General features: G+C 40.2%; 1 protein-coding gene and 1 long non-coding RNA gene across 2 annotated transcripts; one reads left to right on the top strand and one right to left on the bottom strand.

The window, feature by feature from the left end:
* Nucleotides 1-1,306: 1,306 nt before the first annotated feature.
* Nucleotides 1,307-11,988, top strand: cd164 (CD164 molecule). The gene is made up of 6 exons (XM_022768617.1): nucleotides 1,307-1,543; nucleotides 2,228-2,296; nucleotides 7,895-7,963; nucleotides 8,347-8,478; nucleotides 9,287-9,352; nucleotides 9,440-11,988. Exons 1-6 carry the CDS (start codon nucleotides 1,474-1,476, stop codon nucleotides 9,613-9,615), a joined length of 582 nt encoding a protein of 193 aa, XP_022624338.1. The 5' UTR covers nucleotides 1,307-1,473; the 3' UTR covers nucleotides 9,616-11,988.
* LOC111238904 lies at nucleotides 11,721-13,915 on the bottom strand. Its single transcript, XR_002665835.1, has 2 exons — nucleotides 13,654-13,915; nucleotides 11,721-13,432 (listed from the first exon to the last, which is right to left on the bottom strand). It is a non-coding gene; the product is annotated as an uncharacterized LOC111238904 (long non-coding RNA).
* Nucleotides 13,916-17,106: the final 3,191 nt, after the last annotated feature.

The raw sequence follows: 17,106 nt of genomic DNA on the forward strand, positions 1-17,106 counted from the left end.
ATATTCTATAATGAGTAGCAGGCCAGGGTAAACCTGTCCAGATACTGAGATGCAAGCACAATGCTGAAAATAAGGTGGGAGGAACTGAAAATATTTGTCTTACATAACTATGTAATGTACTGCTGGGCAACTCAGGTTTCTTCCCTTTCACACTAACGAGTACATTTGAATATGAATTTCAGAGAGAGGTGCACTGATAGATCAAGCAGCTCAAAGTTCATGGCTAAATACAATTTTAGCTGTCCAAAATGAAACAAGAGGCACTTGGATTGCATTATGCCCCACCATGATCTTCATGACAAAGCAACACATATGCTCACATTACTGGTAGTTCGTTATCAGGAATGCTAACAGAAATAAAAACAACAGCAGCATACCAATACCAATACCAAACTGTTTCCTCCCAGTTAAGCCAACTAGCTCATTAATTAGCAATGATTTATTATACCAACATTTTTGTCTTTGCATGCTACCTTGTGTCAATTTGAACTTGTTAGTTTAAAATGTTATGGAATTACAGCAATTTCTTATTATATGCAAATGAATATGGAAAGGTGCTCCAAAATCTAGCTGGGTAATCTACTCCATATGGAGTATCTGTGATGTAAGTATGAGGTTTCATCTATCTATCATTCTTAATTTCAGTTATTGTGCAGAGTCACAGCTGCCAGCATGACAACATAATGTGTTGCACACCACCATGGTGGCAAGACATGATTATGATCTACGACTGCTACTCAGAATGATGTCAGTAAACGGTAAATTAAATCTGCTGTGTAGAAGAGCTTTGTATCTGCACCTGTATCTGTTTTTGAAGTCACAGAGATCGAGCCTGTTATTCACACTGAACTGCCATTAAATAATTTATTCTGTACACAGGAGGCTCCTGGCATTGGTTTACTTGATATTCTGAAAATTTTTGTATCTCATGAAATCATTTGGGGTAGATTGGAAGTGTGTGTGTGTGTTTGGATGGGAAGTGTGTGTGTGTGTGTGTGTGTGTGTGTGTGTGTGTTCATAAGGGGTGACCTGGGGCCCTGTAACGGCTCAATCCGCCCATGTTTGTGAGAGGTTATTTTTAGCATATCAATATTCAGTGTTTTGCGTCACAGGTGTACTTTCGATTGGGCATGATTGAGTAAACAATCAGAATTAAAAAACTTATCAGGTTAGTTAATGACAAAATTACCCCCCCCGCCCCCCCCCATCTTGCCTTTTGACGTGTTCGTAGCTCACGTCCTCTTCACGTTTCTCACCCCTCCCAGTAAAAAGTGCCACATGACCTGTCAAGTAGGAAGTGGCGAGCTAGCGAGCAGCAGCAGCAGCAGCAGCAGCAGCCAGCGACCAGCGACCAGAGACCAGAGACGCAAGACGGGGAGGAAACTGTGAAATCTCCGAAGTGTCGTACTCGACGTTTCTCTTTAAATACGTTTCCCCAGTTGAACAGAGAAGAGCAATAAGCTGACCGCAGTCATGTACCTGAAGGTGGTGTTTTTCGCTGTAGTTGTGGCTCTCATTGGCGCATCAGCCGCATCAGACTCAGGTAAGTTTGCGACCTCTCAGCGCCGAGCTAGCGGCTAGCTACGGCCGGCCGGGTCCCTCCTTAGCTCGGTTAAGACACCTCCGAGTAAACAGATCTGAACCTGTCTGTATTGTATGCCTCCATTTTCAGCCACTGCAGGGGCCATTAGATATCTCGCTTCTTAGTTTGACAGTTGTCACCTAGCCTTATTCAGGTTTACATAAAAGATAAAATATGTCCCTTTTGGCAACTTGTCAGTTTTATTTCCACGCTGGCCAGTGCCACTCAAGTTGTAGGTAAGAGTTAACGCTTTAGCCTGCTAGCAAGCTGTGTGACCTGACATTTAACTTAAATTATGTAACTGCAATATCTGTGTCATTATGTGGATTGTGGGAGTAGCAACAAGCCCAGATCCAGTTGATCAGGTACCAGGGACCAGAACAGCTTGTTATGTAACAGCCTTACATGACAAACGCCTTTGCGCCTCTGTTGTGCCACATTTTAAAATTCGTTACGTTGTACTGCCCTGCTATGTTTGCTTTGTGATTTAAGATTTAAGATTGTTTTTGTTGGTTATACCCATTTTTCAGCAACAGCATTTATAGCCACCCCTTGAACGCTACAGTTTCATTTTCTCCCACATGTGGGAAGTTACCTTTTATTTACAACCACTGTAACTAAATCTGATTCATGACTTCTCTGCAGATGGATGTTCCGGCCTGTCATGTGCTTCATGTACAGCCAATAGTGCCTGCGCCTGGGTCAATTGCACATGTGAGTATCTATCGTAAATGTGTGGTAGGTTGTGGTCCGAGACGCACAGGTTGGTCTTTGTGTGTCCTAAATTGTCCAGACAGCTGAGCTGATTGGACTCATGATTCCTGGGTATGGAGGGAATGTATGGCAGTGGATGCTGACTTTTAGATGATGTCATCCAAATTTCCTAAATACCCTAAGGCCCAAGCTGTACCGTAATCATCTGGCAACATTGTCTCTGGGAATCTGGATAGGCTGGTTTGGGAGTAAATTACTGGCACACGTCTGCGTAGGGTGACAGGTCGAGGTTGGGCTAAATCCTGAAGGAGATTGCATAGATTCAGTACTTTTTCTCACTACAATGGATTTGTTGTAGATAATTATTAGGGAATGGGATGCAAAGCTAGTTGTTAATGTCTTTTGGATATTTAAGTCTCCCCTCAATTGTGATTGTGGTTTTGCTGCCTTTTGCCTACATTGCCGAATCACCACTCTGTAATTTCATTATGTTAATGGAAATATCTGTCTAAACATGAGTGAATATCTCAGACTTCTGCACTGTAGAAGGGATGTGGGAAAATATACTGCGGTGGTATTTTTCATCTTAATTTGGAAGTCTGCTGGTTGTGATATAGAAATATGAACCATTCAGTAAAAAGGAGTTGCAATAACAAATAGGCATGACTGACTGTTTCCTGAGTCAACGGCTCTTCATTCACCTACCAGCTACCCCTGTGATATGTGTCTATTTTCTTTTTAGTAGGTCAGGAGAGGAGTTGGCTGTATTCATGTTGTTACCAGTGTCAGGAAAAATGGTTACAAGTTTTATGGATAAAGCAGAGATAAGTGAACATATTTAATCTTAAAATCACAGGGTTGTCACACAACTTCACTCAGCATATATTGATAAAATTGAGTGATAAACCTGTGGATCCTTGGCACACTTCTGTGTTGGGCCAAAACCTGAAGCTTGTAGGTAAAAAAAAAATAGTTCTGTGATACTGACTATATTGCCCTAGAGGGCTTTACTTCAATGTTAACCTGAGTTCAATATGTGTAGTGAGATATACACAGGTCTCTAGTGATTGTGAAGAAGATGAACCGCAGAGGAAGCGAGGGGATGTGTGGCAGGAAGCCTGCAATATGGCCATGCTTTGGAACAGAAGGAAGGAAAGGAAAGAGTGTGCAGATAGGATAGAAGAAGATTAGTTTCATGTGCCTTGTTATTCTCATAATTTATGCCTCGGGTGCAGTTCAAGACAAGGGTATACTGTGATCTTGTTGTAAATTTCAGATGTCATTAGGGTCGAAGAGTGGAAGTTAATGTAACTTGTGTAATCTTAACTGTGTTACAAGTTGATTAAGTAAATCCAAAATAAGTAAGCTAAGCTCCTACATCAGTTAACTTTAGCAACACAATCACAGGTAATGGGGAAACTCTGATTCTCTCCACAACAGGTTTGGTGAGATTTGGTGATCCCATTCCCTCTTTCAGCTTTATCTCTGAATGTTAAGTGGCCCTATGACTGTACATTACTTAATGATTTATTAAGTGGTTGAACAGGACAGGCAAGATGACAATTATTGACATGTTCTCTGACCCAAGGGAGACATACACTATATGCTCAGGAGGAAATAGCAACTCCCGCCCACAGCTCTATCAAGATCTGCTCTCGTACTGAGATCATAATCATTTGATAAGTTTCAATTTGTATAGTCTAATCTACAAGCGATTTGATCAGCAGTTATGTTTTCCACTTGTTCTGATGTTGTTTGAAATAAGGTTCCCTGAGGTTTGGCAGTTTTTTATCGTGTTTTATCTTGTTGGAAAACTTGTCTTCCTGACCCCCAAAGACTGTCAGAGCAGTTACACACCAGCACAAACAACTCACACCAACCTATCACACAGGATACAGGCAGTTACCAAAGTGCTGAACAACACTGACTGCTTACCACACACACACACACACACACACACACACATACACACACACTAAGCAAGCCTACAGCTAAAGCCTTTCACAAGCTCAAGAATGGATCACCTATTTGATATAAACTAAACAAAAGGTCAGCTCTGGTCAGTTGAGATGGCTTTGCAGAAGCACAGCATAACCACACTGCTGCAGCGAGCTAACGCCTACCACGTTGTCATTACCAGATTTATCTTTGGTTTAGGGATTTTGTGTAAACAAGCCTTTGGCATCAGAGGCACATTTCAAGGCAGCCCAACGTTTAGATGCTCAAAAACTCAACACGTGTACACGCAAGTTCTGTAGTGCCTCTAAGTACAGGATGTAGTTCTGTGACCAAGCTTGTTGAGTCCTCTTAACCCCAGAGGCTGTTTTCTGTGGTAAAATGAGCCCTTCAGTTTTTCACTCACACCTCTGGCTTGAAGCTGTGGATGTACCTCATTGTGATGATGATGTCACCAGCTTAGAAAAGGGTGAGAGCCAGTCCTACCTTTCACAGCTGCCTGCAAGATAACAGACCTCTGACCTAGTGGAGAGAGAAAAAACCCTTCCCCACACATGGCTTGACATACATAGATGGCAGTGTCAGATCACACAGAAGGTGAAAATAAGACAGCCAACACTTTCAGAATTACTTGATATTTGACGCTGCTTAATCATAGTTAGAAAGGCAGGGATTCATTCAGTTTCCAGCTATAAAAAGTTTCACTCATTGAGTTTAAAATGCATGAGGCTATTGATTATATGTGCTCACTTCCCTTCCTGGTCATTTACACCTGCTGAATCATATAATGTAGCAGGATGAACAGTCTGGGACATGGTGAAAATGTACATAAAAATAGGGAGAAGCTGTAAGAATAGCTACCAAACACCACAAACCCCTGGCCTTAATAATAACCACATAACTGAACTAACAGCTGTCTCAACCAAAAGTTTGCACCAGGAGCTCCAAAAACTAATAATTATGACCCAACAGCCATTTGGTAGTTGTTTGTATCCAAGGGCAGTACACAAAGGAGCATAACTTTTGATACAAGGACCATAAAATATATTCCTGTGTGCGTAGCCTTACTGTTAAAGTTGGTTGTTGTTGACTGGTGTCCCTGTAATTTATGGGCAGCCATCTGGTCGGTGTCATTAGGTGTGGCTGCTCTGGATTATTGTACAACAAGCACGGAAGGTGTAGGAAGGCATTTTACAGCGCCAGGTGCACCACGAGTGGACTTAGTTCCCTTTATGATGTTCCCGTATTTGAGATGATAATGCCCCCATATGCTCATATAAACAAATTTAAGAGATTTTATTGACACAAAGAAGAGGTCAAAGGCCTTTAAAGGCCTCCCCTCTCACTATATTGAACCATTATTGAAGCTTTACGGGAAATGTATTTTTCACGTTAGATGTTTGGTTTAACGGCCTGTAAAACAGCATTCCAGAGAGGTCTGAGACAAGTGAAGGCCAAGTGTGGCCATGCTGAATATTTGTACACTGTTACTGTTTTCTCATGAACTAGTAATTACTGTGTCAACGTCCAGTAAATTCCAAGCTGGATTCTGATAAATTAAAGCTTTGTTCAGCTGTAGTAAGGTTTTCACAGCATTATGGTTATAAACATAATGGGGCTCCAACTAATGTTTTTTTTTTATTGTGAAAAAATCAGGCTTTTCTTTTTTTCTTTTTTTTTTTAAATAACATCTGAAAGTAGTGAAAATCTCAATCTGACACAAATGGTGCAAAACTCAAGGATATTCAATTTGCTGTAATTTATGACAAAAAAATCCTAACATCTGAGAAGCAGAAACCAGCAATGTTTTGCTTAACAGATGACTGAAAGAATTACTTAATTATCAAAAAAAGGTCACCCATTGATTTTCTGTTGATCCATAATTCAAACAATTTCACCCACTTTTGGAATTCCACTTACACACAGTCTGAAAAACCCTGTTTAGCTCCTTTTTTTTCACATGAAGGAAGTTTGAAACAAATGTGCCCAATTTATGAAAATATTGTATTGTAAATAAGTATCTGAGCAATGCGGAGGTTTGTACCGAAGATTGCAATAAACTCCGCTGACAGTTAAGCTTGTACAACAGCAGTGAATCTAACTGGGAGGGAAACGAATCTATAGTCACAAGGTGTTGACAGTCATGACTCAATCGCTCCTCGCTGCGACACCGGCTGAGTTGTTTCTTTTAAAGAAACTGACAGAAATGGATGGACATTTCATCTTGTTATTGTTAGTTATTTCTGTAAATTACTAAAATTTTGTTTCTTAGAGAAATGAAAAAAAAAAACTAAATCATTACCGTGTCTGTATCTTGACTTGGTATGAAACTTAGTATGACTTAGTAAGTATTTGGGACAGACAAGACTCCATGGCAGGGCAAAGTCCCTTCCTGTCATTGGTTAATTAGTAGTCAGATTATACAATAAAGCAGGATACACCTAGATGATCAAACTATGACTCAGCAGACTGAATGCAGAAAGTAAAATGTCTTTAGTTTTAAGCAGGAGTGTAAAGTAACATTTACACAGTATTTTCAGTATTGACAGTATTTTTTTTATTTTAGGCTACTTCATACTGAGGCACTGCTTCTATGGGAGATTCATTTATTTGACATTTTGACTTACTTGCTACATTGCAGGTAAACATTTTAGTACAAAATATTTTATTAGTTTATAAAATATAGTGAGTTGATTAAATTGCCATACACTGTATAAAGAAGTTAAAATGAAATTTATCTCAGCCAGCTTACATGTTTATACATTAGTAATCCTATAGTAATATGGCTATGACGGAGGCCCCTTTAGAAGATAATGCCCTGTGTCCTTTAGTTAGATATTTTGAATACAGGTTTTCTACATGTAGTTGATTACATTGTATTAAAGCTCATTTTACTCAAGGAAGTGATCTGAATACTTCCTCCACCACTGGTGGTAAAAAAAAAAAAAAAAAATGCATACAAAACAGGTCTCACACATGCCCGACTCCAAATAATCAAGTGGTATGATAGGTTCAGCGGGATGGACGGATGGATGTCAACCTGTGTGAGGAACAGTCTGACATTTCGGTAGAGGAGATGAGGAAATGGGATTGCTTCACTGCTTATAATGTTGCTTAACAATTTGTATGCACAGAATAATTGAGAAATCATTAGATGGAGCTGCGTGCTCTATGTGAATGTAAAAAATGGAACATTGTGAAATTATGCAAAATCTTGAGACCATTATGTTTTGGACACAGTGATGATAGTGAGTATTTGGCTTCTTCTGTGTGAGCTGTATAATGAAGGTCTTATGACACTTGAGTGAGATAAATAACTACCGCCCAGTTGTCAGCTAAGATGAACAGGATTGAATTTAAATTGATAAAATAAAGTGCTTTTGCTCTTGCTAATATAAGACGCTGAAATTAAGTTTAAAACATGAATCACATTGAGAATGTAATTTCATTTATTTTTAATTAATTTTTTTTTTTTTTATGTTATGCTACATTCTGTTATTTCTGTGAATAACCTGCGTGTCTGTCTATGTATAAAGTGTATATGTTTATTTTTATACACAGGTCTCTCTTGAAAAAGAGATCCTGATCTCAATGAGACTACCTATTTAAACAAAAAATTCATGAAACTTTTGTATGTTTCAGCATCTTTTGGCTGTTACAACATGACTCTTCAGGCAGGAAACGACTCTTGCATCAACACTACCTGCTCAGGTAAGTCTAACGGCATAGTGGCCTAAATATCAAGGTGGGAAAGTAACATTTTATGTTCTTTTTAGGCTCCAAGAGAATCAGCAGACTTCATATTGTGTACAAAAAGCACATTTCTCCTTGTTTAGGAGTATGAATTTTCTGCAGATTCAGTTTGTCTCTAGCTATGTTTTAACTAAAGTGTCCAGTCTCAGCACTGTGGGTCTGTCTCTCAGCTGTCTTCTTTGTTTGTGTCTAAAAGACTTGGCCAGGCATTACAATATTTTCACCTGCCCAAGAGAAATAATGAGGGGGCGCTGTGTCTTGTCCGTACATAACCTTGTTGTTCGGGGGGTGTCTCTTGCTTTCCCCCTTACACCCTGTCTTCGTGTTGGCTCCCTGTCCAGCTTCTCCAACTACAACAGCCGAGATTACAACTGCCTCTGCACCTATGACTACTTCCCATACTCCTGCAACCCCCACTTCCCATGCTGCCTCCACTGCCTCTAACAGCAGCAGCAGCGCTCAGCCCACCACAGGTAACCAGTCCCTAAAAACCTCTGCGACTCCCTGCTGTAGTCTGTGTTGCCCAGTATACAGGGTTTCAAGTGATCTTGTAAGTTATGATCCTAAAGATTTTTATGAAATCATTACACCATTGATACTTTGTGCAATAACCTCTATATATACTAGTTATTTCAGTTAGTGGAAACGATGCAGTTTTTCCTATTGCTGCTGCTTCAAATTAAAAGTGTTCAACAGGCAAAACACAGGGTGGCATTTATTGTGATGCGGTTACAGGTAACACAATGTATTTGTCACCAGGAATAGTGCTGAGGTGCATTTGGCGTCCATCAAAAATGTGTATATAATACAATACAACAGCAATTTTGTCAGCAGATCTTTTTTACTTTTGGCAAGGGAGAAATGGAACGAGAAGGAGCAGCCACAGTGAGTTATTTGAAGAGTTATGTTTGAGTCACAGGCAACAGGCTGCACATCTCCAACTCCAACTTTACCATGTCCTGCTGTTGTAAGGAAAAGTACTAGTGCCATGTGCAGCCTAAAATCAGATTCTGGTGGCAGCTTTTATTGACTTCTGTATTAATACAACATCCATTTCTTTGGCCGCATCATAAATAGATTTACCAGTTGCTCCTCTGTTGTTTTTCTGACAAACTTCAGTGTTTGCTGTTTTATTAAACCACAGTTGCTGTTACGTCTGTAACCACGGGTGTCGCCAAATCAACCAGGAATATAATCTTGCGGATTATAATTTGAAACAAGTCAAATAAATTTACTGGTGTAAAGGCTAATGTATGTGTTCTTACTGTGACCCTACTACAGTCAACTCAACCATCATTACCCCCACTCAGACTAGTAACACCTCCGCCGCTTCTTCCACTGCTACAAGTAAGTCGCACATTGGGATAGAGCAAGAAAGTTTTTAAATCTTAGATAAACAGTAACTTCATTCTTCTTTGCTCTGTTTCGTCACAGCTGGAACCAGCACAAGCACCCCACCAATTGCCCCAACTCCTGCCCCTCACAAGAACTCAACCTTTGACGCTGCAAGCTTCATTGGTGGAATAGTGCTGGTTCTGGGCCTGCAGGCTGTGATCTTCTTCCTCTACAAATTCTGCAAGTCCAAGGACCGCAACTACCACACCCTTTGAAGCAGCATCTCTGTTGGATCCACATCACTCGACCCGTCCCCACCAACTAGAACCTTCCAGAGAAGACTTCCTCACTCAACACGCACTCATCACGACAAACTCAAACAGTGTTTTCAAGCAGGTTTTTAAAAAAAATTTTTTTTTTGATGTCTGTGCCACCTGCGGCCGGCATTAGTGCTGTAGTTGTAGTCTGAATTTAAGGCACCCACGCATGCCTGTATGTGTGCACATCGCACCAACTTGTAAAATGAAACAAATCTCTAGTGATATGTCATTTAAGCCTTGAGCATATGGATTACATCATCTGGTAGCTACTCCCACCTCCATCATGCTGTTAGGCATAGCTCCAAAACCATTTTCCAGGGAATTGAGGGGGCTGGTGTTATTTACAGCCCCTCTCCTCACCACATGAAAGTCAAAGAATTAGTCGTGTATACAGAGTAGCTTTCATATGAAGCTTGGGAGTAGTACAGCTGCAAAGTGGTTGCATTTACAGCATTTACAGCATTTCTTTTTTTTTTTTTTTTTTTTTAATCTTGATTTGGAAACACTGTTTGAGTTAACAGCTATTCTCAAATGTGACGATTGTGATGATTCAGTATTGCTTTTAGCCTGCTGAATCGTGGGCAGGTCCCCCCCCCCCCATGCAGCTGTATTGTGTGTATGTGTTCATAGATGATGTAAAAGAGGCGAGGTTATTTGCGAGGGAATAAAAGCAACACCCAATCATCTAATGTCAGGCCCAAAAAATAGCAGTCATTCGGGTAAACAGTCTTATTTTGATGGGTGCCTCCCTCGGCATTTAGGAGAGTGCTGTGTGTTTTCTGATGTTGAATTCCCTGGGGAAACCTATTGCCGAATACGAGTTGTTAAAAAAAAAAAAAAAAAAAAAAAAAAAAAGTCAAACACCGACTGCTAGTTGAGCAGCTCAATGCAATAAATCATGTATTAAGTTCATTTCCCAACCATTAATCTCCGAACTGCTATTTCTGAGCTTTACTGACATCAAATATTACCCACACAGATTGCTAATGTGGAGCTGTCCCTTCCTTTCTGTGGAGTAGTCAAAAAGGGTGAAAATGAACGATTGTAGAATATTTCAGAAATATGAATAATTCATTTGTTTAAATAATTTATAAAAAAAAAAAGAGAATGGGGAGACAAAGAAAATGGCATGCACCTTTCGTGATGTGGACAGTGATAGCAGTGAAGTGCCTTTAATGTCCAGTATGACGTAAAGAGAGAAATGGAAGAGGATTAGTTCTTTCTTCCTGGTTGAGGCCCTGAGTGTTGTCATTAGCGTATGTTTGCGAGACAGAAACCGTATCGCGGTGCTGATATTGGTGGACAGTGAGATCCGTAGTAATCCAGCTGGACTGAAGAGCCTTTCATTGTTGAAAAATACGGTAAATAGTTGTCACTTGAGGGCCTTGATCAGTCCGGATTGAAGTTTTTCCCTATAAGTAGAGGACTATATTCAGACCATGAAACCTATGGTCTTCTCACTGGCGACCTTGTATAAATAGGTAGTTTAAAGGTACTCTCCTTTTTGTAGCTCCTAATACAGCTTCCAAATGTCCTCCCGTCTCACCTCACTATATATGTTTCAGAACTCAGTTGTAAAATGTGTTTAATTTTAAAACGTGAACAATGAGCTGGCAGGAAATTTCAGACCGCTGTTAGGTGCTATAAATCCGGTAGTGTACCTTGAATGGCAAACATATTGGGCTTAATTTAAAAACTTGAGTACTGGAGAGTGCATTGAGGTTCAAAATGTTGACTGTTTTGAGTGCTGGTTTGTTCGAATGAGCATTGCACCTCTGATTTTGCCGTGTACATGAGAAGATTGCGAATAGAGTGCAGAATTGCAACAACTACGTGGCCATGCTAGAGTTCATTGTCAAGTTCTCTAATTAGCTTGCTGCTAACTGTGTGATTTAGTTTTTCTTTTAGTTTTTTTATTTGTCACTCCTGTACATAGCCACATCCTGTTTGTGTTTATCTTCTTGGTTTCAACTTGAGGAAAGGCTAAATGAAGGAGTGTTTATCAGAACATTTTTGCTTGTAGCAGCTTGTCAGTGTCAAGAATGTTTTGTTTAAATGCCTTTTTTTTTTTTTTTGTCATTATTGCATGCTGGATGCTTGGAGTTGTGATTTTTCCTCCCATTGCATATGCTCTTAAGGGTTTAGACACACTTAAAACCACTTGATTAGTTGTGATTAGCCCATATGCTAGTTGAAAGAATGCCTTGAAACAGTGTGCATTAAGCCAAAGTCCTCAGTTTTGGCATGGAAATTGAGCATTGCACTGACAAGCTTTGTTTTGTAACTTTGTCTTTGTAAATGTTTTAATGGTTTCAGCCAAAAAAAAAAGAAGAAACAAATCTGATGCTTGTATAAACACTCTTGAATATTAACTAGATAATGGATGAATAATCACTTTGTTTTGTATGACCACCAACAGTTAGAAACTCATGAGTGCAGATGTTTGCTTGTTTTTTTCCTGTTTGTTTTGGCTTGTGTAATTTAGGATTACATGTTTTCTGCTGCTCACCATCAACACGCCTTTTAACCTACAGTCACCTGGTGGCATTAGGCTACAGCCCAAAGACCCGAGTATGGCGAGTAGGCTACAGAGTTTTGCCTTAGCTGCACCCATTTGTTCATTCTCTGCATGAGGAGTCCCTTCACCCCAAATTTAGAGACGTATTTGAGTTTAATTCACAGCTGTTGACTGGTACGCTGTGTACCCACTGAATCTAGTCAGTCAGAGTGCTCTCTGCTTTCGACATGGAAGCTGCATTCCTTAACAACACAGCATCACATGTTGACATCGTGGTGTGTCAAAACACGTCTGGTATCCGTTTATACCAATAGATGTCCATTGTGTTGCCTCTCTGCAGCTTCTCCAACAAGTTACTCAGTCCCTGCACCTCTTAAGGAAAAGTGCCTTATTCAGTTAATATTCATATATAGTTGTAGTTTGTAAGATGATATGCCACACCTATTAAATATCGATGGGACTCAGCACTTTCAGACCCCTGTGAAGTGGTTTTCTGTGTTGTATTCTGCTTAAATGTCTGTTTTGTCACGCTCAGCCTTAACTTTTTGATCAAATCCACAGAGCAATTGCTGGTGACAGGCTGTCTGGGCAATTATCAGGCTGCTTTTGTTTGATAAGTGAAAAATTGTTAGATGTACTCGGAATACTTAGGGCTGCTTTTCAGCTGCATTTAATTACCTACATTTTGACCAGTTACACATTTGAATTACGGGTGTTATGTGTAAATGCTGGTAGGTTGATATGAGCAGCTATTGTTTGGCACAGATCTTCAACTACATCTGGCCTGGCCATAGCTTGGACACCTCGTCGCTAGCCTATTGCGATAAAATAACTCATTGGTAACGTATCCGCAGCCACACACCTCTAGGGTTCTTTACTGCATCATTTCCTCCGTAATGCAAACAGTCACACTATAACTTGAACTCCACTTTGGTTGTAATTTTCAGCTGTTGCATTGAATGACTTGTTTTTTTTCTCCTGCAGGATTTTAAATTCAAAATCCAAATTTGCTTGGTCATGGAGGACTCTCCTATCAGTTTTCAGCCTTGTAGTGTTCGGTTCCAAGAGCGATGAGTAAAGAGCTTTTTGATTCCATTCTTTTGCCTTGTGGCTTTATTGCTATGCGCACACATTGTAGTGCCATACTTCTACCAGTTGTGTTACAGGCCGTCAGTCTTGTAGGTACAAGTTTTTGGCTTTGCTCTCACCCCACATTAACACACACACACTACACACACATAGACCACACACACACTACACACACATAGACCACACACACACACACACACACACACACACACACACACACACACACACACACACACCCATATGTAGACACTTGCAGGTGCCACAATGCCTCCTGAAATGTTTTGTGCTTATTTTGTGCCCTTCTTTTCCAAACTGTTTATTTTTTTTTTTTGCCTTGTTTTCTAGTGTTGNCACATAGCCCCCACACACACTACACACACACATACCACACACACACACACACACACACACACACACACACACACACACACACACACACACACACACACACCCATATGTAGACACTTGCAGGTGCCACAATGCCTCCTGAAATGTTTTGTGCTTATTTTGTGCCCTTCTTTTCCAAACTGTTTATTTTTTTTTTTTGCCTTGTTTTCTAGTGTTGCCTTTAGTTTCACAATGTTAAACCAATAAAGTTTGAATATTGTTAAACATTTCTCTGTCTTTACCTTTCATTTGTCAGCAGTGTCTACTTTCTTGGGACTGGTAATTTACATGACAAATCACAAGTGGGACAATTTGAGACACGGCCAGGTCTCGGTGTGAGGCTCCATTGCCATGGTTACAATTGAAAGGCCAGTTGCCTGGACAACAGAAGGTATCAAGTTCAGGCTTTGCTTTGTCTTGCCCTGTGTGTGTACCTAATGCTAGGTCAACAAGTTTTTCTGTTAAAAAAATAAATAAATTGACAATCAAATCATACTCACAGTAGCCTATCTTATAGTATCTAGACATTTAGCTATCCCCCAAATTCAGCAGTCTTTACCTAGGACACTTTGAATTAACAATAAATACACTTATATGTGTCTTTTGATACCTTCAGACAGAACCGGGCTAAATGTTTCCAGACTTAATGCTAATGCTAAGCTAAGTCCTGAATTGAAAAGGTAATGCGTTCAATGTAGAGGAATGGCCCCTGTAACTGTTATACTATTATAGTAGTATATCATTAGGTTATCATTACTTATGTATTGATGTGTCAGCAGCATTTTACTCTTGTAGTTTTTCTTTGCAGCATTTTTTTATATAGGGCTGGAACCATATTTATTTTCTGGAATAATCTGCTGATTTGCTGAAAATGATCACTTGAGTTTTACCTTCGCGTCAGCTTCTCATGCTCATGGCTGTGTCTAAGCATGTTGTGCAATATGCTTGGAGTCTCCTGAGAAAAGCTCTAATATAATTTACAGGCATAACCAGATTCCTATTGACATACTTTTCTGATTTTGTAAATGCAGGATTCACCCTACCCCATCAATTCCCTCCATCCCCATGATCTGCCTGAACATAGTGTAGTGGTTCCCAACCTTGGTTTAAGGCCTTTCATGTGTTTCCAAGGTTAATCTGAGGGGCCATCAGATGATTACAGTGATAAAACAGAAAAAAAAACTTTTTGCTTGTTTTTGCTTCTTTTCTTGTGAAATACCTGATAAGTTTTCCTCTTTAGGCCTCATTTATATGGTTGCTCCTTTTACAGAAGTCTACATTACCCTGTTTGTAATTAAGTCTCATTGGTGGACTAACTCTAGAACTGGTGTTCACTTTACTGCACACATCACTTAAAGCGTTACCTTGATATTTACTTTTTTCTATGTAAGATAGAGGTCAACATGCTTTTGAAAAGGAAAGTGGTACAAAGTTTATTGCAGCCATGTGCAAACATCAATGACATGGACATTATTTGCTGGTATGTACCATTAACAGACAAACTGGGGACAATGAGACCTAAAGCTAAAGACACCACCCCTTGTTTTTCTCACTCTTGAGTGTTCACTGTGCTGTGCCCCTGACCGGACAAATGGTTGGTTTCCAAGGTCACAGCAAAATTCTGCTTGTGTTGCAAAAACAAATCGCTCTAAAGGAAATGTTAGTGAGCATGTGTATCTGCATGCGCTCACTCAAGAATCACAGTCTGCACAGTTGACTACATTCTTGAGTGAGGTGTGTGTGCGTACAGTATTTGTTTGTGCTGAGCAGATTGTTATTCTTCCAGTGGCCCAGAGTCCCCAGCTGGCACTGTTTCCCTGAACCAAGAGGAGTTTCAGGAGAGAATGTTTTTCTGGACAGCCGCGCCACAATTTCTCTCTCATGTGTCCATTAAAAACAATCTGCAGCTCTGCACTCACTCTTTGCCGTTAATGGACAGAGATGGCAAACCTTGTAATGCTATATCCCTTATAGCACTTTCACTAAGAAGTGGAAAACTCTACAGCAAGCCAACTTTTCAGTGACCAGTAAACTTGTGTTCACACACTGAGGATGCGTAACACCTCAAAGAAACGCCTTGTGGACAAATACACTCTGCAAACATATCTTTATCTTTATAAGAGGATGGATCAGGAGCTGTTTGTAGGCAATCCCCACACACACCCACAGCAAAATGCCTGACACACACTCGTACCTACCCAGTCCTTCTCCATACACTGCTCTCTGAACACACCACTGCTATTCAACAGAAGACAAAAACAGGGGCGTGCAGTCACAAGGTATCAGCGTTGCACGGTCAGGAGAGCAGACAGGAGTGGCTGGAGCTGTTGTATATGTGGGCATGGAAGGGTCTTGACTTGCCTCAGCTAACCTGATTGCTGTGTCCAGTCTTGCTCTGTAATCTAATATGGGAGCACAGAGAAACAATGCATTAGGTTTAGTGTCTCTCTCATACACCAGCTCAGTCCATTTAACCATCCAGTGAACTCTGAATCATGCCAAGAATACCAGAACTGAGCAATGTTCGCCGGATAATGAACTGAAAAGGCTGAATGGAGAGAGAAACAATAACAACCAGCTGTTCTCCTCTCCCATGACCCAGAGCCTTTGACAGGGCAGTAAGTGATATCCACTGTTTTAATTTTAGGATTTTATATCAACAATTTGTGACTAAACAACCCTTGTAGAGTTGGCTGTACAGTTTTTTTGTTTGTGGTATGAGGAGTGACTGAGATAAGATTTAAGGTCAAAAAGGCCTCTTGTGTTTCAAAAATGTGACCTGATGATACAATAAAGATGTTGACTGAGGCCTGATAGTGAAGAGATAATGCAGGAATGTTATGAGGCAGCTTCACATGTGGTTATTCATCCTGTAAAAAAGGTGGCTGACTCAAATAAACAGAGAGCAAATATAAAAGCCTCAGCAATGCCAGAAATGTGTCCTGTCCTCTGACCAGCCCGTAATTAAGATTGATAATAGCTATCAAAGTTGAATTTAAGAGAATAGAGCTGTTTTGGCTGTGTGAAATTGTGAAATCCCGTGGCAAATAGCAGTTCCTCCCACTTTTGGACAGCAATAAAAACCACATCCCTTTGTCCTGTGGTTAGAGCTACATTTACTCAGCTGTCCAGGCAGCTGCTGTTGTAGAGTTCACAGAGCACTTGGTGCATCTCTATTGTAGGCTGCTCAAGACAGAGGGAGCTTGATGCTGCATGCAGTATTATAAAGTTATATTTCACGATTGTCCATGCAAATGTATAGTGTGTCAGGGGTAAAATAGACATAGGCTGAGCACTGCCACCTAGTGGTTCTCAGTATGAAATCCAAATGATGCTAAATTAGACAAAAACTTGTGTTGGCGTCAGTAAAATGTGAATAAAGATGTATTTACATTATGTAGAGGGAATAAACTTTATTAAAAATTGAAAATATTAAAAATAGATTACTCCAG

The sequence above is a fragment of the Seriola dumerili genome, unplaced genomic scaffold, assembly GCF_002260705.1.
Source record: "Seriola dumerili isolate Sdu_G_001 unplaced genomic scaffold, Sdu_1.0 BDQW01000025.1, whole genome shotgun sequence".
NCBI classification, from domain to species: domain Eukaryota; kingdom Metazoa; phylum Chordata; class Actinopteri; order Carangiformes; family Carangidae; genus Seriola; species Seriola dumerili.

Bases quoted from the DNA above. Each gene is read 5' to 3' on its own strand.
- cd164 (XM_022768617.1), top strand. From the start codon at position 1,474: ATGTACCTGAAGGTGGTGTTTTTCGCTGTAGTTGTGGCTCTCATTGGC. The intron at 1,544-2,227 runs GTAAGTTTGCGA...ACTTCTCTGCAG, and splicing joins ATCAGCCGCATCAGACTCAG to ATGGATGTTCCGGCCTGTCA. The intron at 2,297-7,894 runs GTGAGTATCTAT...TGTATGTTTCAG, and splicing joins CGCCTGGGTCAATTGCACAT to CATCTTTTGGCTGTTACAAC.